The following is a 27772-nucleotide window of genomic DNA, read 5'->3' as shown; positions in this document are numbered from 1 at the left end:
AAATAGAGATCAAACCTCTACTCTTACAACAATTGCCTGGATTCCAGTCAAGTCATCAATTACAAAAATTTGCTTAGAAGTGAGCTGCTTAGAGGTGCATTGTGGACATGTTTTCATTTTTAATACACTCAGAATTCTATTGAATTAATAAATAAAAACCAAGTTACTTTTGGATTTTCAAATATTCAGATGTATTTTTCAGAAATATTTATATTAAAATGGTAATCTGTCAAAGCATACCAAAATAGGTGCCTGCTCAAACAAAAATTTAGCTTTTACTCACAAGATATGTACAGATGTAATGGCTGTTTGACTTGGCAGTTACATACACACAGGCATACCACGCTGAAGGAAATTACTGAAGTCTGCCAACTGGAGGACAGTGGAGCATCCATTTGGCAGATGTTTATTTCCTGTGCTGCTCACCAAGCCATAGTTGGCGTGTACTGAACCTCTACTGAACCCCAGGGAATGTAATTTCAAACAATAGAATAAGAAATGCAGGCAGCTTCCAACAGGAGGCTATTTAAAGAGGGTATCCTTCTGTGGGAGCCAGCAATACTTCAGAGAAATGGATCCATTGTTGTGGGCATAAAGCAGTTCTTGACTCCAGAATACTTGCAGGTAGTAGAACTCCATTTTGATAGGAATTTATATAAAAGATTTAATAAGAACAACAAAATATCAAGTACATAGTACCCAAGTCCCAACAGAGTTCCTGTATGAAAAGAGATGGATCTAACTGTTAGCTTTGTCAGTCTTTTAAATCTCCAGCAGCAGGTCCAGCTCTTCCATAGGTACCCGCACTCTCAATTCTTTTTCAGTCATGAGATCAAGTGTCTCTTGCAGATCATCAGGGAAATACTCTATTGCATCCATGTAGAGTACCTGGAAAGAGCAAGACCATTCTCTGTGCTACTTTACTAGCAAGAAACACAGTATAAAGTAAGTAGATAGCAACAACTCTGTAGCAAGAACATAACAAATATCTATTCTTTGAAGTAATACAAACAGAATCAGTACTCCCGCAGTGACAGCCGACTAAATGTTTAATCAAGTCTTTTCCAACTCTTACTGAGTAACTTTATGCAAAAAGATAAAGTGGAGGTCAAGAGGCACTGGATCATTTGCAGCATATACAGACATTACCTGAGGAGTTGCAGGTTCTCCTCAGTAATTTCTATATATTACATAAATTGTTGTTTAGCTATGTATTTTTGATACTTGAAAAAATTACACATGCTCATGATAAAACTCTGCAAGACCAAATCATTTCTAGAACACACAAGATTTCTTACTGCCGTGCCTCAATGCGACACCTTTCTGTCCTGAAACACAAACAGCACTGACTATTGACCATATTTCCATTTAAGATGTGTCTCTTATTTGCAAAAAATCTTAACATTACTTCCTCAGAAACTTCTCCTTTCATTTGCATAAAGTTCCTTACAACTACTAAGGATAAACTTTTTTTCCCCAATACAAAACTTCAAAAATTAAAGTGTGATGACAAGTTCACCTGTTTTCTGTGCTTACCTTTGCCCAAGGACAGTTTTGAAGGGCTTTATAAAACAATCCTTTACTTTTTTCTTTTTTTCCTACTGAAGCCTGTGTGATAAAAAAACATTCATATTTCAGTGCAGTGATAGCTGAAATACTGGAACAATTACTTCTGAGGCAAAGAAATGATTGCTAAAAAGCTCAATGCTCCTCTGCTGAGAAACCTTTTTATTATACATTGTGGTAGCTATGTGATTTGTCAGGTTACACTCTTCAGATGTCTTTAAGGAGTTTCAGGGCCTTACTTGTAAGACAAGTAAGAGAACAAAGAGTCCTGGCTATTCAAAGGAACCTGGACAGACCAAGAGCAGAATATGATGCTATGGACACTCCTCTTGATTTTTTATCAGCTGCAAACTTGCTGATGGTACAGACTCTCCTCATCCAGATCATTAGTGAGGATGTCGAAGGGCACTGGTCCCAGTATCAATCCCTGGGGTGCAGCACCAGTGGCTGGTCTGCAGCAGGAGTCCATGCTGCTGACTGCAAGCCTTTGAGCCTGGCAGTCCAGCCCATATCCCTGCCCACTTACCTAACCCACCTTTCATCAGCAAGGGGAAAACAGATCTACACAACCTAGGTAGTACTGACCAATCACAATTTCTTCTATGACTAGATCTGAAAGTTTTAATGTTTCTAATTTATTTTGCTTCTCTAAATAACGTTATTCCAAACTATTGCTGTAACAGTATTTTCCTCTATCTTCTTAGCATCTAGTAAATATTCTTTGTTGTTCTTGTGAAAAAGGTATCTTCCATGAATGAAGCACTAGTGATAAAACACGTAATAGGTGATCTTTAGTATTTGTGCATACTGGGGTGTCATTATTAGTTTGTAAAGAAAAACAGTAATTCAGCTGTACATTCCTACATACAAAGCTGTATAAAATATTTACAAGTGTGTATTTGTGTAGAAATGATCACAATTAACAGTTCCACACAAGATATCTTCTCAAACACAAAAGAAGATCTCTCCTTCTCCCGCCTCCTCTCTATTTCACAGCCTTCTGACTGCTGATCCTCCTCTGACAATTTATTACACCAGGGGAACTGAACAGAAGAGAAACACTGGGGAGTGAAGGTTATTACTCTTGAGTGTTTTCATCTTCCATATCATACTGTGGAAAAGCAAGAAAACCAAGAAGCAAAGCTGACTACATGAAGTTGATGCTTTTTAGCATTACACTGCAATGCCAGTTAATGTAACGCTTATATGCAGCATTTAAGATTCAAAAGACTGTCAAAACGAAGGCAAGATATAGAAGCTATAGCTATATTTTGCCTACCATGCAGTTATTTTGCATATGAACTGCACCTCAAGTGTTGAGGGAGCTGGCAGATATCACTGAGAGGTCACTCTTTGACAATCTTTGATTGATCACAGCAACTGGGAGAAGGAACCAAAGACTGCAGAAAGCAAACTTCTCTCCTGCTTTCAAGAAGGGGAAGACAACATACCCAGTGGCCTACTGGTAAGCCTCACCTCGTACCTTGGGAAGGTGACAGAGCAGCTAATCCTGGAAACCATTTCCAGGCACATGAGTGAAAAGAAAATCAGCAGCAGACAGTGTGAATTCACTAAAAGTCATGACAGACTAACTCATTAAACGGCCATGGGGAAATGACTGGCCTGGTGGGTAAGGGGAGAGCAGTGGACATTGTCTATCTGGATTTCAGTAAGGCCTTTGATACTGTTTCCTGTAAGGGCCTCCTAAATAAGCAGCTGACAAAAGAATTGGATGCACAGACAGTGAGAAAACTGCCTCTAAGTCTGCGCCCAGAGGGTGGTGATCTGTGGACCAGGTCAGTGACTAGCAATACCCTTGGGGACACTACTGGGACCAATCTCATTTAACACCTTTGTTAATTATCTGGCTAATGGTGCAGAGTACACCCTCAGCAAGCCTGCAGACCATCAAAACTGAGAGGAGAGGCTGATACACCCGAGGGTCATGTTGCCATCCTGAGGGATCACAATGGGATGAAGAAATCAGTTGACAGGAACCTCAAAGTTGAACAGGAAGTGCAAATTCCTGCACCAGTATATGCTGGGGTCTAGTCCACTAGAGCAGCTTGACATCTATTGGTATCTTATGACAAACTTTTTATCTATGTAAGGTGACAGACACGATGTCTGCATCTATATTAGGAGTACAGTGTCAGAAGCTATTACTCCTAATCCATGTGAATTACCTTCTCCTTGCTGCTCCCAACAATAAGGAGCAGTACAAGTCAAATATATCACCTTGCAAATCACAAGATGCATGAGAGCATTTAGTATTCATTTTTCTAAGCAGTATTCCAGCTGTGTTTATGAGAGTTCCAATTATGGTAAAACAAAATAAAACAAAACTGATACTCATCTTCTTACCATAAAGTTCAAATACATTCTCCACAGCAGTGGACAATGGGTACCATTTTCACTCTGAATTGCATGTTCAAACAGAGCTACAATCCGATTTGTTAATCCAGTTTCAGGAATAGTACAATGTATTTCACCAACATCTGCCCTGAAACACAGAGGAGAGAACAAACAATAGTGCTTTAAACCCAAGCCAAGGGACCACATCTGGGTAAAGAAGGGGTAAAGAACAATGCACTGTCCCTGTTCACAGCACCATATATAGCCAGGCTTTTGTAATTCATCCTATAAACCCAATGTTACAAACCAGATTTTTAGCACTTGCTAATATAAGCAACACATTTCTAAATCGAAAAATTATCAATTTTTTGGTGAAAGTTCATGCAGCAAGTTAAAAAATAATTTCTTTGAACATGATAATCCACTATCATATGATCTTAAAACATCTTAGCCTACCTCCAAGATTATTTATCATTCTAAGCTTGGCAGAGCAGCTCAAAAGAAATACAAGTTTGGATCAGCACATCCTCTTCTGGTGCCTAGGCAAGTTTGTTCAAATTTACCCCATACTTTTGTAAGGCCATACGTTAGTCTTTGATCAAGGTCAAAATTACAACTCTGGATTTCAACCACAATCACAACAGTAATTTTCACCCAGAGATTCATATCTCCTAAGTTCCAGGCAGAACACAAAAGCAGGTATGTAGTTTTCACCAAAGCACTGATTTCCTTCAACAGCTGTTACTAGCTTACTTTTGATGCTTGAGCTTGAAGAAACAGACTGGAGCACTGATGATGGCAGCATCACTTGTCTGTGCATGTTCTCTTAGGCTGCCAGCTTGTTCCACTCACCATTAACACTTGGCTCCTAACCTATCTCTTTCTTTCATGTGTCTTTGAAGTAATTTTCCCTCTCATCTTAACCTTTGCCATGAGGGAAAATTATGTAACCTACTCTGCATGGAGTAAAACATTTGCAGTCTTGTGCCTAATAGCAACTTTAAAACATTCCTGTTTTACCCTTTGTGTTCATTTTCTCATCTGAATGCCATACACTTAAGCAGAAATACAAACCAGAATATCAGATAGATATAGCACAGGCATTTTTCTTATTTTGCCACAACATCACAAAACATTAGTTTTATGCATGACTGACAGGCCGCTTATCTCCCTGTTGCAGTAGTTCAGCTCCTCTTGCAACACCCAACTTGTCCCATATAAAGATAATCTACAGGAAAGGCTTTGGTAGCAGTGAACCATCTGAAAGGAACTCGGTGTCACAGAGAAAATTGTTCTGAAATTTTCAGTTCCAAGTAACAATAGTGAACACCTATCATCATAGTGTTAATCTGAAATTAACAGTAAATCAAATTACAATCCTCCTTTACATTTGGTGGCCATAGAATTCTTATAGCAATTTAGGATGACACAGACTAACAGCTCAGGAATATCACTACCATGTCTAAATGCTTGTTGCCAGCCTGCAGCAATCAAAGAAGTGCATGCACCATCATTTCAAAGTATACTGGTAACTATGTAATTTCACCAAGTATGAATATTGTGAGTTTACAGCTCTGTAAAACCTCCAGGTAACTATTTCCTGTTGCCATGTGCAGATACAAACAACCAAGCTGTCCATGTCAGTGGAGATCTGTAGGTAGCAGAGGATAGGTAGCTCCAAAAAATGAGAGACAACAGTTAAGAGACTAGGCCCTAAGAATGAACATGTACCTTGTTCCCCATATCTCCTACTCTTTCCTCCTTTCCCAAGAGCAAAAAATCTGAGCCCACACAGCTGTGAATTCATGGAATTTCCAGCCTCTTCTACCTAGTAACAGCTCCATACAAAAACTGAACTCTCAAGCACTCACTATGGAAACAGATCTGCCACAACTGTATTCTGTGATTCAGGAGTAAAGTAGGGCAGCCAGCTCAGGCAGAAACTGCAGCATAGCTCTGTATTATGCTCTTTATTGCTGTAGTACTAAAATGCAGCAGTTTTCAAGTTCACAGTGTCTATCTTGGCCATCTAAGCAGGCTTAGTTATTTAAAAATTCCTTAAAGAAATGTGTATCATCCTGATGCTAGTAGCAAGTAATCAAACAAACACAATGGCTGTATAAAGGACATAAGGCTATCACCCAGGGCTTTTATTCTGTTCAAGATTTTGCCACTGACTCCCTGTTCAGCCTTGAACAAAAAACCTCCTGCTACAGCTTCTTCATCTGCAAAACGTGAACTGTGATAGCATTTTCTCTCCTCTGTTGAGTGATTAGACAGATCCAAACAGCATAATTGTAAGGAGCTGCAAGGTGTTACCTCTGGACCTTCTCTGTGAGTTTTTTCCTCATCTGCTCTGCTTGGATTGCAAACAGCCATGGCTCTAAAGAGTTAGTAGACCTTGTGACACTATCAAAAAATCTTCTTGCTTTGCTTGCACTGTGAGACTTCCTTTGGATGTGGATGTATGACCTCCAAAGAGACTGGTTGCTAGGATACCGTTTCAGAGCCTCCGTTAGTGCCTCTCGCAGGGGATTCAAAGGATAAACACTAATTTTCATGTGGAATCTCAGTAGGTTTGTATGCAGCACTGTGACAGCTTCAAGAGCAGTAGGAAAATTTAGAATGCCAAAATTCTCTCCAGTATTTTCACATTTCTGTGAACCAGAAACTTCGAGTTTTTCTGAAGCTTGTGTATATATTAATACTGCAGCATCAATCCCAACAGTCAAATACTGGAACAGCGCATAACAACCAACCAGGTTAACCAGCTGATCAGTATCCTTGACCTGCCCCTGATCAGAAACTGGTGTTTCACTTAAATAATCTTGCAGTGCATGCTCATATGCTTTACGAGCTTTCAAGACATTCATGGGTAACACCTGTCCACTGTAGGGCACATATGGTCCATTTTCAGTCAGTTTGGTCAGTACATGAACAGCACGTGACATAACAGCTCCTTCTGTACTTTCCAGCAGTTCCACCTCCAGCTGAGCATAAAGCAGGCTGAGGCTGCAGAGCTGGGCACTCTTCAATCCTCCTGTCCCTGCTGTGCAAAGAGCTGTGTCAAACACCTTCCTGGAATCATCTATGTTACCCAGCAGCCATTCCAGGTAGGCATAGAGTTTCCAGAGAGATAGGTTGTTTCGGTTGTCAGGTGCTTTAAGGAAGTTCTTGGCCAACTTTTTACTCTTCCTCCCTTGTGCTTTTAGCTTCTTTTTCTTTTTTGCTTGCAGACACTGAATTACCTGCAGGGGAAAATAAACAGAACATATTTTGAGAGGGATGGAAGCAGAAAGGAGAAAAAAACACCTCACAGCACTTTTCTATAATAGATCATAAAATTATATATTATCATATAAGAACATTTCTGCAAAAATTCAAAAAATAGTTTGCTACCGGTATGCCACTCTCTAACATATACTGAAGGACAAAGGAGTTTTTTGTTCTCTTTTTTTCCCTCTTGTGCAATCTTAACTGGCATTTCCTGATTTGAATACTTAGTCAAGTATTCAAGACAAGCAAGACAACTTTCATCAAGATTTTTCTAAATTCAATATAAACATTAATACAGAAGAAAGCCACACATCATAAAATTGATTATATGCAGTCTCCTCATTACCTTAGATATTTCGTACTGTAGCCAACAAATGGCCAGGTTAGATTTTTCCTTTCCTGTAAATATCTGGGACAGAACATGGAAGACATTCTGTATGAACTCCTCTCCTTCTTTATAGTGGCCTATCTGATGTCTGCCTCGTGACATTGTATCCATATGACCAATACTGTTGAATCCAGAGAGCGGAAAATCAACAGAAGTCAGCGGTTTATCATCATAAAGCACACTGTCAAAGATGTTATTTTCATCCATGGCAATATAGAGACTGGAAGGAAAGAGTTTACTTGTACATGGAACTCCCAGGAATTGCAAAAAAGAATACAACAGTTGATGCTGAAGCTTTGGATTAGAAAGACGGATTAAAGATGGTCCAAGGTCATCAAATAACACCTAAAAAAATGCAGATTAAAACAAATTCCATTAATTTATGCAATCAAATAAAAGCAGCAAATCTATAATTTATGTAATCAAAGAATCTTTTCAAATCAATAGGATTTAGAATTACCATTAAATGGTATCAAAATGTCATCCAAATTAAAAATGGACGAGTTAAACAAGCAATCTGTTTTACCAGTCAGACTGTAAATTTGCTATCAAGAGATTTCTTTGCCTGTGAACAACAAAGATGTCCATAGAAAACTTAGAAAATGAAGGTCTGGAAGACATAATTCACAGGCCTTTTAACACATTCTAATTTGAAAATCAGTATCTGTCTTGACCTGTTTCCCAAGGAATAAAAAATTTCCAACTATCTGACTTGAAGGCAATGAAACCTTTGTTTATTTAATACACATTTCTTCTTAAACACATATTTCTGTGAGATTTCTCCACACAGATGACAGGAATCACAAAACAGCAAAGACAGACTATTTCCTGGCAGACTTTCCAAAGTTTACCATGAGCTTCCCATGGTTTCCAGAAGTCTCAGCACAAAACCTCAAGGCAAATTTTGAATTTCAAATAAAAAAAACTTTTTTCCAAACAAAGAAAAGTATTACTCTTCTAAAATATCCACAAATATGGCAATGAATTCAAATTAAAGGATAACTAGTCTTATAATCTCCCCTTGTTCTATTATATCAGTGACCTGTCTTTCTGGATCTTCACAATCTTCTTCAGTTTCCTTTTTGGATTTGTCTGGCCTCCAAGGTAACCAGTGCCTTGCCTCACGGGAATATTCAATATCCAACCAAATATGCCACTTGGGAAGAGTTTTATCTTTTATTTCTTGATCCTCATCTAGCTCTTCATCATCCTCATCATCTAAAATCAAATCAATATATACACACAGAAAATTATTAAAGAAAAATTATCCCATCAAATCCAAATGTCAGGCATGACATACACTTCAACTACTTTAACAAAGGAAATAAGTATAGTGATAATAAAAAACCACACAAGACATAGCTGAGATTTTCCACATCACAGTTCTGGGGTTTGACACTAATTCTGTAAGAATAGGAAGGTAGGAAGCTTCCAAACTTTTAGAAGCTGTGAATCAATGTCAGCACTCAAACTTTTTCCCAGAGGAGAAAAGAAAACTCTGACAGGCTGTGGACCACTTTTATCAACAGCAATTTGCAAGCAACAGCCAAAAGTCAGGCATCCTTCTGTGTAATTTAGATTCTTCACTTCATACCTGGGCATAAAATTTCAAATATGTTCTATGAATACTAGTGTGCATAAAATATTTTGAGAAAACCACTGTACATAAAAAAAAAAGTACTTTAATATTAAAAATTGCAAAACAAGTTTGGTCATGAAGCTTTATAGTAAGTGATATTTTCAACATTTTAACTGTTGAAACAACCCACACAGTTACACACACACAAAAGGATGTGCTTAACCACATCCCACTTTTATGATAATCTTTATGGACTATTGGATAAAATTACTATGTTTTTCCTCTGATAGCAATACACTAATTCTGTGCAGAAACTGATGAGCACCTATAGGCAAAGGGAAAACTTACAGAGATGTTTCTTTCTTATTGCTGAGAAAAACAATAGCCCTCAAAGTTTAATGGTTGCCTGCATTATAAAAATCAAGCCATTTCTACACCCCCTCCAAATTCTTCATCCTGACATCTGCTGCTAACTAGGTGAAATACTCCCAATCCCAGCTGTTCTTAAATTTCAGGTAAAACAAACAGATGGTTGCAAGATTTTTACTCTCTCTGTATTTTTGTGATCAATAGTATCTCCTTTAGTCAGAAGCACTATGAAAAAAGACAGCATTTTGATCACAATCTGATCAAAGTTTGAAGAAACCTGACAGTTTTTAATGAACACACTCAATTGAACTTAGGGGCTGACACATATGGGGAAAGCACTGGTATATACTGGAGCTGCCCAAGACTGGCAGTGGTCCTCTTCTCTATATTGAGACTTCTCAATTTGTGAACAAAATGTCTAGAGCCACCAAAAATAAAACTGTTGACCTCAGTTAGAGGCCAAGGAAATTCCATCTTAATCCAGGGAACAAGGGAGGAACATAATTCTCTTTCAGTTCCTTTGTTTACTAAAAGCAGACCCAAACTTGCTTCATCAGAATTGCTACAAAGGAGCAGCAAAGACAAAGACCACTCATCTTCGGTCAGACACCTTTCAGCCTCCTGCTTCCCTGCAAGCTCTATCTGCTTCAAAAATAGTCCTTGACATGAAAAGAAGTGCTGAAGACCACAAGACAAGGTGAGGCTAAGCAGCATGGAGTGTTTTCTGCATCCCTGCTCTTCCAGAAGCACTCAAGCCAAGTAAAGACACAATTCCCTCATTTTCTGCATCACAAAGAAAAAGGAAATGTTTTCCTCCTATTTTAGCTGTACTTTTGCTTGAGAAACTGAAATCTGATTCTAGAAATAGAATCATAAATCTAGGTATCCTTGAGGCAACTGTCAACTAATAATACAATCCCACCTCACCTTACTAATGCAGTGAAAGGGTCTTAAGGGAAGCAGCTTCCTTTCACTTCTGATCGACATGGATCTCCACCGAGCACTCACACATCCAGCTTTTCCAAAATGAAAACTCTCTCCTCTAATCCTCATTGTAGGAAGGACAACAATGTTCCATAAACAGTATTGTACATTGAACATTCAACACATGCTATTCCCTGTGAACTATGATATACATTATGTTGATATCAGTAAATATTTTTAAAAATTTTATACAAAACTATGACAAGAATCAGATTATATCATCCTAATCAAAATGTTTAGATGAACACATAGACACACAACTACACATATTGAGACACGCTTACCAGGCTTAAGAACAACCCAGCCACCCTTTTCTTGTTGGTGCATCCATGCTTTCCAGCCTCTTGCTCCTTTTTCTCCAATTCGTGGTTCTCCACTATCCCAGAAGGGTTCAAAGAATTCCACCTGTTGTTTTTGACAGGACCAACCAAAACAAAACATAGAAAAAAATAGTTTTTGCCTTTGTACAGACAAATCTCTGTCAATCTGGGTTTTCCAGACCCTACAATGTAATTTCTGTATTTAAAGACTTTAAATACAGAAGTTAGATACTGCTTAAGATTCAGCAGGAACAATTGCATACTTCAGTTATGGCTGTGGCACATAAGAACTGTCATCAGCTCTTTTAAAACAAACCTCATTTTTGTGAGAAGGTAATAGGCTTTATTTAAAGCCAAATACTTTTGTGCCTACAGTCCTTTATAGATCTTTCAAGGATAAAGACCCAAGTCCCCACAGCGTGGCTTCCAGAACCCAAAACTCCATTCCTCCCTAACTTCTATGAGACCATGAAGAATTTGGCTAATGGAATGATAACCCAATCACATACCTATGGTCAAATCAAAATGTTACAGTTGCACATAAATATGACTGGACTAAAGACAAGAGGAAAAAGATCCATAAGGACTTTAATCTTTCAGGTTTAAGGGTGGCCAAAAAGTTAAGGTCATGTTCCAGTGAATCAGAAGTTCAGGGTTCTAGTCTGAAAAGCTTTGTCACTACCAGTATGCAGTCATCTCTAGATTCATCAATTCCTCCTCTCCTTTGTGTATCCTCATCTCTAATGATAATCTCTCACCTATTAAATGCTTCTGCTGTGTACTAACCCTTGGCTTGGACATTGAGATGTGAATGTTAATACAAATTGGACCTTGAGATGTGAATGTTAATACAAATATTAACAATAAAATTTATTCCAAGAAAAAAAAAAAGCATCAATGCATGAGAAAATTCCAGGCTTACAGCAAACTGCAAAATATTATTCTGCTTCTTGTAGATTTATTCTTTGCTGCAAGTGAGAAAGTGAAGTGTGAAAACAGTACGGAAACAAGTAATTCCAGACTGAGTCATAACACTTCTGTAAGACAGCAGAATGTGTGATCAGCTGTAAATCTGGCATTTTCCTATTTTTCAAGAACTGCACTTTCCAACCCAAGTAATGGTCCTTTTGAATCAAGGTCCCTTTTCATCCTGCTCTAAGATTTTTTTAATTCTACAAGTAATCATGCAGTTTTTCAAATGATTGAAACTGTAACTATATGTATGTGTGCAACTACACCAAATCCTCCATGATAGCTATGACTGATCTCTAAATTTTAGCTCTTTAAGAAAGACACCACTATTTTTTAACCTGTGAGATTGCTCCAGTTGTGGGTAACAGTATTAATCAAGAGAGCCAGAACTGGAGTCTGTTTCTAGGGAGGACAGTGAGATAACTGAAGCAAATTCAATTTTTATCCTCTACAGTAGCCCAGCTGCCTAAATGGTAGCCTCTCTACCACTCACTAAAAAAGAAACAGCTCTTAACTGTTCAGTGGGATGATGGTACTGGCATCTAAGGATTAACTTCCTGATTATTTGTGGGGTGTATGTGCAACGTTCTCCTGAACAAATTAAGAGAAAAAGTGATTTAGTACTTCAACATTTACCATTATAAGCTGAACAGAATCTCATGGGTCAAATAAAAGGCACTTGAAAGCGTGGAAGTGTTCCTAACATAGCCATCAAATTAATGGAAACAGGTAACAGAGAACCTAAGAAACTTTTGCAAAATCTGTCTGAATGGAAAGATTGTATTAGCCCTCTCCATCACCAGTAACAAAACAAGAGCATTTTGGGGAAAAGCAGCAGGGCAAGTGCTAACCAGACACAGCCATTGGTCAGCTAACTCCATTTTTTTCTATTTTTAATTATTAAAAAATACATGAAACGCCTGGTTATCACACTTCTATTATATATAGTAAAAGTAGCCATTTGTCCAGTGTAGTTCCAGAGGACCCATAAGCATTTTTCAAGCATCACCTTGAAGAACCTCTAAGTAAGCTGTTATCCAAAATATTTCCCTATGTCCTTAAAAATTCATCAACATTTTTCTGTACAGCACTTTCTGTAATACATAAAGACACACACCCATTTAAATGGAAATTGCTACCTGTCCCCTTGTTGGCAGATCTTTTACACTGTCAGGTTTAAAGAAGGTGAAGTCAATCAGAGCCTGAAACAAAGACACTGCTTTCTCAGAATGGCCAGCCTGTCTCAGAAAGTGGCACTGCTGAATAAAAATAGCTGTAAATAAAAGAAGATAAAGTTTTAGTATTTCAAATTTCGTTGCAAAGTATTTTATTACAGCCCACAAATATAAAAACACATACACAGAATGCTGTAGAACATAATTGTTTTGGAATACTATCAAAATTCAAAACATGGAGAGCAAACAGCATAAATACATGTCAAAATTGTCACAACTTAATAAACTTTATGACTGCTCACTTTATATGTGCCAAAGAGATGACTTTTTATTCATGCCATATGTGCATTGCCCTTACTGATGGAAAGTTAGACACAATGGTCTGAACTTCACTGTATCCAACACCTGTCAGTGTGTCATAGCCCTGTCTGAAGATGCTGCATGTAATCACAATGCACACAGGAGGTGATAACAAGAAAAATCCTTTTTGCCTCAGTCTTGCATGAGATATATGCTGGCAATATATAATTTTCATTCCAGTTGTCATTACCTTTTCCTTTATGTAAGACCTGAGTTAAGAGAAGTCTAGTCTTCTGGTCAGAACATTACTACTCAGAAGTAGAGAAAAGCCCTATCCCTCCCTCTTCAACAAATCATTTGTCTAATCACTGTATTATCCCTACTGCACATTGATCCTCAGTCTCAGCTAAAAAAGGGAAGCAGAGTCCCAGTGTTTCTCTTCATATTTTGCAACGAGAGTCTTCAATGAAAGAGTTGAAGAAGAAACAGGTATTATAAACACCTCCACTCTGAGGCAGCTCAAGGACATTTCAGTGATACTCAATCACTCCAAATTACACAAATTACAAAAATTACAAATCACTCCAGTCTTAACACAATAGAAACTGTTCAATTGCTTTAAATCATAATCAACTTGCATAAAAACCCCAAGCTCATAAAGACTTCAACAAATCACTGACAGCTTGGAAAACAGTAAAACAGTTCTTTAAATACTACAGTTTCTTCACTAAACATATTGGCTTTGGAGGGTTTTAAACAATCCAAATATTTAGGTGTCTAAATACACACGTAACAACATAGGTTAGCAGCAACTGCTCTTAATCATAATCTTATATTTAATACATGGGAAATTATTTACTCCTTTTATCTCAATTTAGACATATATCAGGCGTACAGAAATCTGAATTCAGCTGGAATATACAAACTAGGAATTTAATCTAATTTTTTCTGCACAGTCAATGATTATTCCTGCTAACAAAAACCCTGAGATTTCTGAAGATATTTAAACAATGAAAACAATTATTAAGTTTGTAGTACAGTCTTCCCAAGCAAGTATTTTAACTCATTTTGGCACTGCATCAAACTGACACTGAAAAAACTGTCCTTTCTTACTCTCCGAGCTTCAGAGATGAACTTTGATTAAAATACTCTAAATGTAGAAAATACCTCATCAGGATTTGCTGCCAAACTGGTGCAAAAAAAATAAATTATTGGGTAAAATTTTCTACATTTAAAAAACCAAAAAGGTATTTGAAGAAATGCCAAGATCAGCATTTCCTTTGTGGCAAAAACTGAAAACAGCATGAATACATACTTAATTCAGTTCATGATGCTAAGACACTACTGGAGCTGAACTGACCTAGAAGATAAGGATGTTTCACCTCTACCAGTAGGTACAATTTGAAAAACAGGACTCCCTTTATACAGAAAAAAGAAAACAACAACAACAACAAAAAACTCAAAAAAACCAAACCAAACCAACAACTTTACATTCGTCTGCTTTATATTAACAGTTCCTAGTAAATTTAAAGTATTATAAATTCTAATGTCAAAATTTACCTAAAGGCTGATCTACCATTTTAAATGCAGCTTTATCTTTTTAAAATTTTTCAATACTTTAAAAAAACACCCATCTATTTCCAAGCAGAATAGTACTGCACATTGAACACTAGATGGCACAGTCCCCCACTATGTAAAATTAAAGCTCTTCCACTTTGTCCTTAGCAAACGTCAAAGGTTGAAGATATATGCCTAATGTACATCTACAGTGCTACTCGCCTCCTAATTAGTTTGTGAAATATTCTGTATATTTATCTTAATGAAAAATTTGGTAACCTTCCTAGTAAGTACACTGTCAATTAAAACTCAGCCCAAGAATTACATAGTTGGGTCACTACTAAAGAAATCTTAAATCAGGAAGTCTTCCAGTGGAAATTTCTCTATTCCTATCATTTGAATTCTGAAGAGAAAAAATAAAATACTTCAGATTGTTCATAAACAAATCATAATAGGATTAAGACAGAACAACAAGAAGTTATTTGTGTTTCTGTTCCACTCATGAATTTGAGTTCATTTTCATCTTAAGCTATCTATGGATATCACCAGCAAAAAACTATTTAGAAAAACATCAATCTAATATTAGTTACTTTGCTAAAGGAATTCTATTTAAAAAAATTCTCATAGCAGCTACAAACTGCTTCAAGAGTTTGTATTTCATGAGTCACATATGTTCAAATATGTGCGGGAAAACAAAATTAAAGAAAAACCTTCTTGTTTCCAAAAATAGATTCTGAATAAAACCTTTGCCCTGAGAATCATTTGTTGTGGTTAGTGTAAAAAGTGACTGAAATATTGGAAATCAGAGACAGTAGAAACAATTAGAAGCTATCAGGCTGTACAATATCCACTGGCCGGCAGAGCATTTTTCCTTTGCAGTGCCTTTTCCAGTGCTCGATCCAAGATGAATCAGCCAAAGACCATATGAGATCTGAACACCTGAAATTAATTTGGTAACTCAGCATCTCAATCTCTAAGTCCAGACTGGATATTGCATAACATCATTGCTCCAACAGCAATTACAAGTGTGGATAAAATAAGATGTTTCTTGGACTATGAGGTACATATGCAAAAAAACCAATGGACTCCCCTCTAACAGTCTCTTTTAGATTGAAAACGTATTTCAAAACGATAATTAAAAAAAAAAAAAAAACCAAGTAAAAATATTCATGGTGACACTAATATTTAAGGTAGAGAAGTAAAATTGAAATGGATAGGTTAAGTCATTTAGCTCCAAATAAATTTAAAGACCATGCCAGAACTGAGCATGAACTCATTTCTTCCCTGAATCCACTCCAGCATCCTAACTATCTGACTTGTTTTCCTTCCAGGGATAATTATATAATGAATTATAAACTGGTAGATGTATGCATAGAAGAAATACAAAAGGCATGATCACATGGTTAGAGTTCTCCATCTACAGACTGGGATTCTCAACAAAATTTCATATCAGACTTGTAATGTTCCTTCTCTTTTCTGGATTTAAGTAATCAGTTGTATAGCTTCTGAATAAGAGACAATTTTTTTTTTTCACAAGTCTTCTTTTTATAAAAGCACATCTCCTGGCTGTTGGCTGTGATTCTGCAGTCTTGACATTGTACTATAAACCACTCAGCACATTAGACTTTAATGGATGTTGTATCATAAACTCTCCTGGGGAAGAGAAGGATCAGCTATACCCATATTTGGTTGGAATATCTGCTTTAATTCTCAGCTAAGAAACCGGGATGCCAGGCATTTTGAAGAGAAAAAAAGCTTCATGCAATACATAAAAAATCTGTTCTTAATGCAGTTAGCTCCTATGAAGACCAATCTGACCATAATATGCAGAAAGAACCTTACCCAGCATAGCTTCCTCTGTGCCAGGCAGCAGAGGATGGGACACCATGCTGCCATCCTGTACAGCTGCCAGCGTTGTCAAACATTTTCCATAGAGACTGTTGATCTTTGAAACGGAAAAGGTAGTGAACTGACTTTGACAGAAGAGAAGGTACTTCTTCCACATCTCGGGATTATTGGGATGTAAAAAAATTAGCTTCTGCCATTCTTTTATCACAGCTGGTGGTTCCCAGAATTCTGTGCAAAGCTTCAGCCTGGCAAGTTTCAGATCAACATTACTTGGATTGCTTTCAATTGCCCTCTCTAAAATGGCCAGTTTCTTTTCCAAGATTAACTTGAGTGATTTTCTCCTTAATTCCTGCTCTCCCTTACCGGCATAAGCGCTAGGTCCACTCATTAATTCATCCTAAACCAAAAAGAAACATTGTTACAGCCTTAGGAAGAACAATCACTAGAATCACAAGAATGGGACATTTGTGAAGTTAACAGCTCATTCTTCACTAACAAAAGATACACAGTTCTAAACAAATGAAGTTACAATAAAATGTTCATGTATTTATTACTTATGACAAGCAGCAAGGCCCATTAGAATACATACCTGAAAGGAAATAAACTCCATCCAAGCATTAATATCTCTTGGGTTTTCTCTGACCTTCTTGTTATATTCTTCCACTTTTGACATTAGAATGGAGTTCACGTTTATCCCAGGCTCCTGAACTGTTTGCTGCGTATTTACAGACTCGTTGTCTGCACTCTTGCACCCTTTTCCTTGTAGCCACACTGTGGTTGATGGATCATAAATCCCAAGAGGATTTACTTCTGTTGTGTCAGAAGAATCATCAGTTTCCACTTGGGAAACTGGTATAAAAGCAGGTGGATCAGATGGAGAATTTTTATTACAAACAAGAATGCCATCTGTGTTCAGCATCTTCACATTGCTCTTTGTAAAGTAGCGCTCAGGTCGACTCTGTGCTTGCTTCTTTTTTGATGTAGAACTGTCCCAAGTTATACGGTGTTTCTTTGCATCTATGCCAAGACAGGACTCTCCTTTCCTTTTATACCTTGGAAGGGAAAATACAATCAAACATCTTCTAAAATACACAGTAGAAAAGATACCTCCTTTTCAAAAGAAATACTTTCATTCAAATTAACCCAAATAAAGTAAGCCTAGACGTTCAAAAGTTTAAGAACCTGGTAACTTTCTGCTTATTTAAGACTTCAACTTATAAATCCTTTCAGTGCCATCACACTTTTGCTTTCACACTAAGCCTCCTCTGAGTTCAACAATATATGTCATACTCAAGCAGAAGAAAACCCTTTTTCCTTTCCATCGTTTTAAGCCATGTAGACAAACCTGGAGAAAGAACAATAGACATTATTTAGGGTTACTTAGACTAGATTATTTTAAACTGAAAATGAGACACCAGTTGTTCAGTCCAGTAATTTCCTTCTGCCTCCCTAGGCCTCTGTCCATTTTACAGGCCAAAAAGTCGAGAGGGATGTGAAGAGAGAGGCCATGTTCATAAAGGCCACAATAATCCTATGGATTAAGACAGGAAAATATAATCTTCAAATAATACCAAGAATGTAATTTCAGTGGCAGATATAGTGACATGCAATGCTAAAATAATACTTTTTCATCTCAGAAAATAGCTGACAATCCACAGGTGATAGAAAACTGAAACAAACTGTAACCAGGAAATTTTAATGCAAAGGCATAAAATGCTGCAAAAATATAACTCATAAATTCTCCCTCCTCCACAAATAATTATATACAGTATTATTGTATGTACAGTAAACTATTTTCCTGAGAAAATCAAGATGTGTACATACATAATGCACGAGCCAAGTGCAGGCACCTTTCGATGGGCTTCTCTATTAAAGCAAGGAAATGTTTTGGGGTCACCGCAGTACCAGTAACTCACTAAGGATATTGAATGTGCATTTAATCTATACTAACATAAAATGTAGCATTTCATAGGACAGACATATTTTAGTACAATCTCTGGGCGAAGAAATCTGTTTGCTAAGAAAATACCTGCAGCTTCTTTTTTTTTCTTTTTTTTTTTTTATTTCAATGTTATCAAACTACTCATGTAAATAAATCTCTTGACAAATTTAGTACAAAATAATCAATACCTTCACTTCCCTTTCAGACACAGAAACAGAACAATAGAGACCAAAACAGCACCTGCATAAAGATGATTAATAACACAACCTGGGATTTCTGACCTCAAAAACACACTTTGAATCTGCCCCATGCTGCCACCTCCAGATGGCCCTGTATTTTGCTACAGAGAATGTTTTTAAAAACAATGAAAATCATGCACATTATACCTGTTATTACATGCCATCTTTTGCCTTTTAAAACACTAATCCAAGAATTATAGAATGGTTTGAGTTGGAAGGGGCCTTACAGATGATCTTGTTCCAACCCCATGGGCAGAGACACTGTCCACTAGATCAGACTGCTCAAAACTCCTTCCAACCTGGCCTTGAACACTTCCAGGGATGGGGCATCCATGTCTCTGGGCAGGCTATTCCAATGCCTCACCACCCTCACAGTAAAGAATTTCTTCCTAATATTCAATCAAAACCTATTCTTTTCAGTTTAAAACCTTTTCCCCATGTCCAGTCACTACACATCCTTATAAAAAGTCCCTCTCCATCTTTCTTGTAGGTTCTCTTCAGGTACTGGATGGAGCCTTCTCTTTTCCAGGCTGAACAACCCCAATTCTCTCAGCCTTTACTCATGGGAGAGGTGCTACAGTTCTCTGTGATCAACCTGGTGGCTCTTCTCTGGACTCACTCCAACAGGGTCATATCCTTCCTGTGCTGGGAACTCCAGAGTTGGATGCAGCACTTCAGGTGGGGTCTCACCAGAGCAGAGCAGAGCAGAGGGGCAGAATCCCCTCCCTTGCCCTGCTGCCCATACTGCTTTGGATGCAGCCCAGGCTACAGCTGGCTTTCTGGGCTGCCAGTGCTTATTTCTGGCTCATCATCCACTTCCTCTCACCATTGCCCTCATCCACCAGCTACCCCAAGTCCTTCTTGGCAGGGCTGCTCTGAATCTGTTCACCCCGAGCCTGTGCTCATACCTGCCCTGACCCTGGTGCAGCACCCTGCTATTGTTAAATCTCATGAGGGCCCCCTTGCTGAGCATGCCCAGGTCCCTCTGGATGTCATCCCGTCCTTCAGGAGCATTAACTGCACTACTCAGCTTAGTCTTGTCAAACTTATTGAGTGTGCACTTGATCCTGCTGTCCATGTCATTGATGAAGAACACATCAGATAGCACTTGCCCCAGTACAGACCCCCTAGAGGTATCACTTGCCACTGACGCTGGCTCAATGCCAAATCAAATTTTGAAATAAGCTACTCAGTTACCTTTTTTACATCTACTGTGTAAAATCACTGCAGACAGACTCAGGTGACTGTGACAGTTATACCAACAGAGAACCACGGCCCATACCTTGCTATGTCCCCACGGTACAAGGATTTGTAGGCCCAGTTTGCAGGGTCTGGTTTCTTGTCTATCCGGAAGGTCTCTGCTGCGGGGGCCTGGAGATCATCAAGCCAAATAGAGCGACTGCTGCTAACACTTGATGCTTTCTTATCTACACTGCAGACAAGGTGAAAGAGGATATTCTAAGCATTTGTGAACATATTCATTTACATAACTCAAGAAACATTACATTTCTGTGCTTCATAATAATTCAGCTTACTCAAGGTCATTGTACATGATCCACTCTTGCAAAGTCAGTACCACGCTTTGAAAAAACCAATTAGAAATACACTAATAGAACCATCAAATCAAAACACCAGAAGTCCTTGCACTTCCAAGAACTGAATTTATGATTATGAAAGGTAATACCCAGATTTAACCAATCAATCCAATCAATTGCTTGGCACCCTATAATCCAAAAGCCACATATTACTACTTTCAAAATTTACTTCTGCCTTGGTAAAATGTTACAATCAAGAAAAAGATAATCTGTAAGAGGATTAACTAACTGTAATTAAACCCATGCATTTGATAAAACAGTGTGTATCAAAATGGTTTAAAAATTAAGGTTATACAAATGATCTTAAGAGGAAATTGAGACCTGCCTCTGAACTGTAGATAACTATGAATTTCCAATCTGAATTCCAGTGGCACAAATATGCGAGTTTTGGAGTCTTGAAAAATTTTCTGAAATTTGTCAACACTTTTCACATTCAAAGCAATTTTGTGGTTTCAAAACCAGTCTTTTGAAAGCTCAGTATTCTCTCAGCATCAATAATTTATGGAAAGTAGTAAAAAAAGACAACATGAAAGAACTCTGACATTTTTATTTGGGCAAAGCACTGGCTGGCTGGCCCAACTGAGCAAACAGCTTATGAACCAGGCCCAGGCACCTTTCCAGCACAGATGAGTGATGGGACTGAGCAGAATGGGTTCAGCACCCAAATAATTTTTACTGTCCTTCCTCACAGTCAAGGAAGCCTTAGCCCCCACAAGGCAATGAAAGTTCTCATAAAGGAGGAGCCACGTGTGGCTACAGGTATCAGACAACATCTGCAGTACCTCTGCCACTCTTCTGCAGGGAAACAATGTTACCTTGACATAGGCACATCCCACAAACCTGCACTTTCAGCTTCTGATTAGTCCCCTTGGAGAAAAGTACTTAAACTGGGGGAAATTCAAGGACTACCCACACTACATAAGCTGTACCAACAATTCCTTAATGTCAAACATCCTTATTGTATCCACAAGAGTAGCTGCAGTGTGGTGAATTAGAGCCAGAGCTGGTGATGCCAAAGAAAACACGAGAACCAGGGAATCAGAGAGAGGCAAAATGGCTGCTCAAACTAGCAAACACGGTGAGAATCAGGAGAAGGTGACTCACAGCCAGCTGGACAGGGCCTCCTTGAAATGCTGAAAACCCAACAGACTGAGGAAAGCACAGCTATGGCAGGTATGCCAAACTTGGATACTCACTGCATTCACAGAACCCCTTTTGGTGCTCAAAGGTTATGATTGTAACTACATGCCTATTTTCTTGTTCCATAAAAAATGACATCTCTAATTACACAGTACTCTAAAGCTCCTGGAATTAACACAACAATTTCAACTGTTCAAATCCTCATATAGAAATATCACAAGCAGAAAGTGTGAAGCAAAATATGTGGATATAAAAGAAATATTAAATCTTACGACAAATTTTGTCTTAAAATGAAAAAAACCCGAAATGTTAACTCTGTGAGGAGGAAGTTACTTTACATGGCAAACCCAGCCACACATTGATTTTTTCACTAATTAAGAATGTTTAATGCAATAGCTCTCCAAACCCTCACAAAAGATCTGTGAAAGGAAACAAGATGGTACAAAAACTGAACATAAGCCTCTATATGACTTTAAAATTTTATTTCATAACCACCATACCATGCTTTGCTCTGTACAACAGCACTCCACTGAATGTTTTAGTCACAGTTTTTTGATATGATTAAACAAGTGGTTGTAAATCTATTTCCCTTGTTTTGGATGCAGGTTTAATCACACAAAGCTTAGAAAAGGATGATCAGCCAATGGTAAAAATTTCAGTTGAAGAGACAAGCAAAAGAACACAATGAATTTACACCTCGCATAGCGTTAATATATACATACTTTGCTGCTGCTTCCTTTCCACTGTTTTTGCCACTTCCTTTGTCCTTGATGTGTTTAGTATCCACATCTGATTCACTGCTACTGGAATCCCCTCTGGTTTTCTTTTTTGTCTTCTTACTGTGGTGATGCTTTTTCTTTTTCTTTTTCCTTTTCTTACTTGTCTGTTTCAGACTCTCATCTGTATCACTCTCCTCTGACAACTCAGATCTTGAAGAAGTCCTGCTTTAAAAAAAAGTATATACATTTATATATCCCTATTCAGCTAAGCAGTAAAAATGTTAAGAAATACCACCATAAGAAAGTTCAGAACATTTTACTCTTTACCCTTATTCTCCCTGCATTTTTTTTTTTTTTGAGCAGGTAGCAGTAACATATACAGCAAAAGTGATATAAATCTGCATTAAATCACAACTATATGCTGCTGGAATTACTGATGAACACCCTTACTGTTTTAATTGGCAAGGAATTTTGATGTGTGATCTATACAAATATCCATCTGTGAACACTGACAAATTGAAGAAGATGACCAAGATGATAAAATTTTCTATCTTTGCTAAACAACTTAGGTCAAGCTAAAGGACTGAAAAATCTTTCACTGTGACCTGCAAAAGAAAAAAGTCTGATTTTTTTCTGTTTTTTTATTACTTATATAAGTAGTATCAAACCCACACTTTTAAATCACTTCCAGATTAAAAAAATGAAATCTACCAATCAAGAAACAATTTTTGATGACTACTCAACTAATGTTATCATATAATACAATATAATGCAATAAATAACACTATGTACAATAGACAACCAAGTTTCTGAGAGATCACACAAAGGACATAGTTTTGGCAAAACACATGTATATTATTGTACATAACACAGAATCTCCCACACTTTATAATCAAATGAATAATGGAGGTCTTCTCTAACCCTTAATTAAAGCATAAACTCTTTTTTTTTTCTGGAATCTTTCAATAAAAGAAAGGAGTGACAACTCTCAGTATTCCTAACACGTCAATAAAAGAAAATATTTTATTTCAGAAACAAGGCATCTCAAGCAACAGCTCAGACACAATTTTTTAAGGACATTAAGGAAAAAGAAACCAAAGAAGAACCATTAGCACCATCTTCTTTAAAACAAACATGCACACTTCTGCAAACCAAACTCTCTCAAAACCACCAAGTTGGAGCAATTAATTTTTATTGAACTAAGATAAAACCAATTTGTTTTTATTAAATCAAGTACCCATGTAATAGGCAAAAAAACCCCAAACAAACAAACAAACAAACCAAAAAAACAAACCAAAAAAACAAAAAACCAAACACCCAAACATTTTTCTGCACACTGTTTTTTGACAAAGCTCTTTTCAAAGATAAAATTCATATGGTGGGTTTATTATGTCATTCTATCTAATGGTAACTTGCGAAATCCTTAGCTTTATGACATGGAAGGCCTAAAAAGATTTGAGGAAACACAGTAGATAGAATATATGACTGATAAACAAAACATTCACTGCATTTCAAACACACAATGCATGTAAATGCAGGACTAAATACAGAAGAAGGTGTACTCAGCTGTGCTTGGTATTATAAAGATATTCTCTGTCATGATCACCAAGAATCACCATAGACAAGGGAGCTTGTATCAAACTAAAAGTGACTAAGGTTTTGAACTTGTCAACTACAACCTAACTGCATTCACTACTGAGTGCTAGTCACAGTGCAGATAAGCCAAGTATAGCAACCAGTCCAGAGAACATATTAAAACCAGCAAATGTGGCTGCCTAAAGCTCATTTCTACAAAAGGATATAATCACCTACTTCAGTTGAGCAGCATGTTCCACAGCCACACTCAACTTCATACATGTAATATTTCATTAGTTCCCATCAGCAACTGTTTTTCAAAAAGTAAGAAACTTGACTGTGAAAAGGCTTTCTCTGGTTTCCACAGAGAAATCATAAAGATGGTGCTTAATCTTTACATTATTTCAAGGGTTACTTTAGACATTCAAAAGCTAATGAAGAATCATGATTGCTCAGTTTCCTCTCCCTTCCAAAATAACAATCATTTAAATGCAGCTCTGAGAAAAAGAAAACAGGAATGTAATTGCATACATACAATTCCTCATTATTTTAATTTAAAAGACATGGAAGCATTATTCATTCTTTTACGCATGACTCAGTTCAGGCATTTTTAAATACTGAACACTAGAACGAAAAGCAGCTTTTAGCTTCTGAATTTCGTCTCATATAACAAAAGAGAAGCAGGACAAAAGAAAGAGGCTATTTCAAAAGATACTGAGGTACACTCTACCTTACTAATGGTGATTTTTCAGGAATGAGATTGGCAACTTCTGTAGTGCGCTGGTGCAGTAATAGTGCATCTTCTGCAGAGAAGCTTGGGTTACTAAGCCAGTCTAACTCTGTAGGGGAAAAAAAAGTGTGAGATCAACACAGATTAGCTTGAAGACAGTTAAATTCACAGTAAATGTCACTAAGTCATGTGCAATAACTGAGCATATTGGAAAGCCCTCCATGAAAATTGCATTTAGCTCATACTGAAAGCAGATTCTATGTTTAATACACAGCTCTATACATAAAAAAAGAATCTATTCAACATTAATTTTTATGATTTAAAAGTTCTAACTTTATATACATATAGACCGTATAAATTTGTTGTATAAGATAATCTACTGTATCATAATATATTTACTAATATATACCAATTATACATTAATTTCTATATACATTATAGAATAGAAATAGTTACATATATAAAAAGTGAAATTAAAAAAGTACAGAAAGGCATAATTAAACAGAAGGTATAGTTAATGAATGTGATAAAGCTTATCCAAACTAACAAAACTGTACTTTACGGAATTTGTGGAAAATATTCTTAACAATTCTTAATCAATTTTATTGATATGCACATCCATTACTGACAAGAATACTCAAGTGTTTTATATATGGCCAAAACATGTTACTGGATTCTCAGTTCTCTAACCACTGAAACATTAGACCTTTCCACAGCGCGAAAGAAAGCTATTTGATGCTAATTTGGATACATTAGTCAGCATCAAGATTCTAAATTTCTGCATTTCAGTCGCCAAGTAAGATCAGACACTGACAGGATCTGGAAGAGAATTCAGCACCTCTACATGCATGTCTACAGGGACAATTTTTAAGAGTTACACGAAGCCTTTTGCTACCTCTCAGGATCCTGAAAACCTGCTTTCAGCAAAATTCACTGCATCATCTGACCTACAGCATAGTTCAGACTGCAAATAATGCTGTGCATTATACTTACTAATGTCAGCAGTGTTACTTATTACCACTGCTCTCTTCATGAAGAGAAGAGATAAATTTGCAATTTATCTTCCACCAAACACTAATTAAGCTTGACAACATAATTGTAATGAAGCATATACAAAATTGCAGCACTCTAGAGGCTGCTGCAACTCAGCAATTGGGATGCTTAGGAAGTGTAAGCACTGCTTCTGTTTCTGTTTCAGACGGCACTCACTTTAGAAATGGTTTAGGAAGGTTTTCAAAAGTATGAGGCAGAGTGGTTGGCTGCATGAAATATGACCAATATACATATATTGTTACTTCAACTTTTATAATAAAGCTATGAAGCAGTCCTAAATGTCTGCTAAAGGCATCTTAGTTTTACATAACATTAAAATCAAAATACTCTGGGGATCTCTGCAGTATGATGCACTTTGGCTTCACATCAGGTCTGAGCAGAGAACCATCTATCAGAGAGACAGATGCCTGTCAAGTTCTCAAGTTCTCACAAGTTGAATGTGTGAAATTTGATACACACCCCCATAAATGGGGTTCGGAGTTAATATTTATTTTTTACAACTTACATTAAAATGTTGCTGTCAACAACAAAGTACAATATATATTAAAACACAAACCAAACAAATTATGTTCCAGTTTTGTCCATAATTCTCACACAAAAAGCTTCCAGTATGCCAAAATTTAAGTCATAAGCAGTGCTAACAACTAAAATCTGGATCCCAAAGTCAGTCTTACATATTTTTCTGTATAATCTGATCTCCCAGAGAGGTGGTCTAAAACAACATAGGCTACCATAAAAAACTTTAAGGCTATATTCCTAAAGTTTTAAAATATAACCAAAGTCTTATTACCAGAGAATTTTAATGTATGTCTGCCTGACAGAGTAGCTCCTCTATTCCTAGAAGCCGTAGTTTGGGATCTTATCATGTCCACTACTCCCTACACCAAGTGTCATTACCAGAAAGGAGGCTAAAGGCAGCTAGACCATCTCTGTACGGGCAGAGTGAGTATCAACCACTATTGTGCCATCAGGGGTAATGAGAACTGATAGAAGAAGAAGCTAATGCACCACACCGACTGGACCAAAGATAAAAGAAATTTAGCCTAGGTAAATAATTCTTTGGTTTCCCTTTGCTGTGGCATCTAGGGAATGGTCAGATTTAAGGATGGTAGAACCTGGCAGGCAAAAGTAAGGGTTAGTTCAAAACCTCTTCAGTAGAATTAATAAACGTAGTACCTATTTCACCGCTTAGCATTACACTAGAAAGTGTTATTTACTTTAATATACTCATTTATTTTACTAAAAGTATTACTAGCTAGACATCAGCTACAACAGTCAACGCGATACAATGAATCATACTCTCATGTGTAACCGTCCAAAAAAGTCCTTTACAACTATGATTTGGCTTAATGACCAAGGAATTTAAAAAAAAACACTTTTCAAGATATCCAAAGCTAGTGGGGAAAAAGAGAAAAAAATAATAATAAAAAGAAAAACAACAAGACCACCAACAAACCAAAAGCCCCGGTGCGGCGCTCCGCAGCCTCACGGGGCGATGGCTACGGGCCCACGGGCCCGAGGCGCCGCTCCACGGCGGGGCGAAGCGGCCGGAGCGGGGCTGGCGGCGTTGTGCTGAGGGTCGCCGGGGCGCTGTTAAGGGAAAGACGGTCCTCCCAGGACTTTACCTCTCGTGGAGCCCTCGGAGCTGCCGGCGGGGGGCTCCCCGGGCTGGGCGGCCCCGGCGAAAGCCGGGAACAGCGCCATGTCTCGGCCGCCGCCCCCCGCCCGAGCCGCCGGCAGCAAGATGGCGCCGCGCCGCCGAGCGCGCCGGGAGCGGTAGTTCTTCCGGCCGGCGCCAAGATGGCGGCCGGGAAGGAGGCCGGGGTCGCTCCGGGGTGGCCGCTGGCGGGCGGCTTTCTGAGGGCCCCAGAGAGCCGTGCGCCCTCCGCCGCCGCGCTGCGGGAAGGGAGCAGCGAACTGCTGCGGCCAGAGGCGGGATGCGGTTCCCAGAGCCAGCCCGTCCTTCCCATCCCTCATGGAGCATTCCGCGACGGAACGCCTCAGCGATGTCTCCAGGATCGGAATGCTCAGCTGTGTAAAAGATGCTGCTGTAAGGGCCCAGGCGGCCTTTCTGTTGGTAACCAATGTAG

At 38.0% G+C, this 27772-nt stretch overlaps 1 protein-coding gene across 1 annotated transcript; it reads right to left on the bottom strand.

The window, feature by feature from the left end:
- Nucleotides 1-163: 163 nt before the first annotated feature.
- Nucleotides 164-27704, bottom strand: NRDE2 (NRDE-2, necessary for RNA interference, domain containing). The gene is made up of 14 exons (XM_066321933.1): nt 27308-27704; nt 24630-24738; nt 22328-22546; nt 20153-20302; nt 17279-17741; nt 16684-17086; nt 12949-13082; nt 10802-10922; nt 8628-8803; nt 7544-7930; nt 6241-7169; nt 3931-4069; nt 1537-1608; nt 164-888 (listed from the first exon to the last, which is right to left on the bottom strand). Exons 1-14 carry the CDS (start codon nt 27657-27659, stop codon nt 763-765), a joined length of 3780 nt encoding a protein of 1259 aa, XP_066178030.1. The 5' UTR covers nt 27660-27704; the 3' UTR covers nt 164-762.
- Nucleotides 27705-27772: the final 68 nt, after the last annotated feature.

This window comes from Sylvia atricapilla, chromosome 6, assembly GCF_009819655.1.
Source record: "Sylvia atricapilla isolate bSylAtr1 chromosome 6, bSylAtr1.pri, whole genome shotgun sequence".
Lineage (NCBI taxonomy): Eukaryota > Metazoa > Chordata > Aves > Passeriformes > Sylviidae > Sylvia > Sylvia atricapilla.
The sequence above is the reverse complement of the archived record's forward strand: the minus strand, read 5'-3'. Positions and strand labels throughout refer to the sequence as shown.

Coding starts and splice junctions, on each gene's coding strand:
- NRDE2 (XM_066321933.1), bottom strand. CDS start 27,659: ATGAGGGATGGGAAGGACGGGCTGGCTCTGGGAACCGCATCCCGCCTC. Junction 17,087..17,278: donor TGGAGTTTATTTCCTTTCAG/GTATGTATTCTA, acceptor TTTTTGGTTTAG/GATGAATTAATGAGTGGACC. Junction 13,083..16,683: donor CACAGAGGAAGCTATGCTGG/GTAAGGTTCTTT, acceptor TTTTATTTACAG/CTATTTTTATTCAGCAGTGC.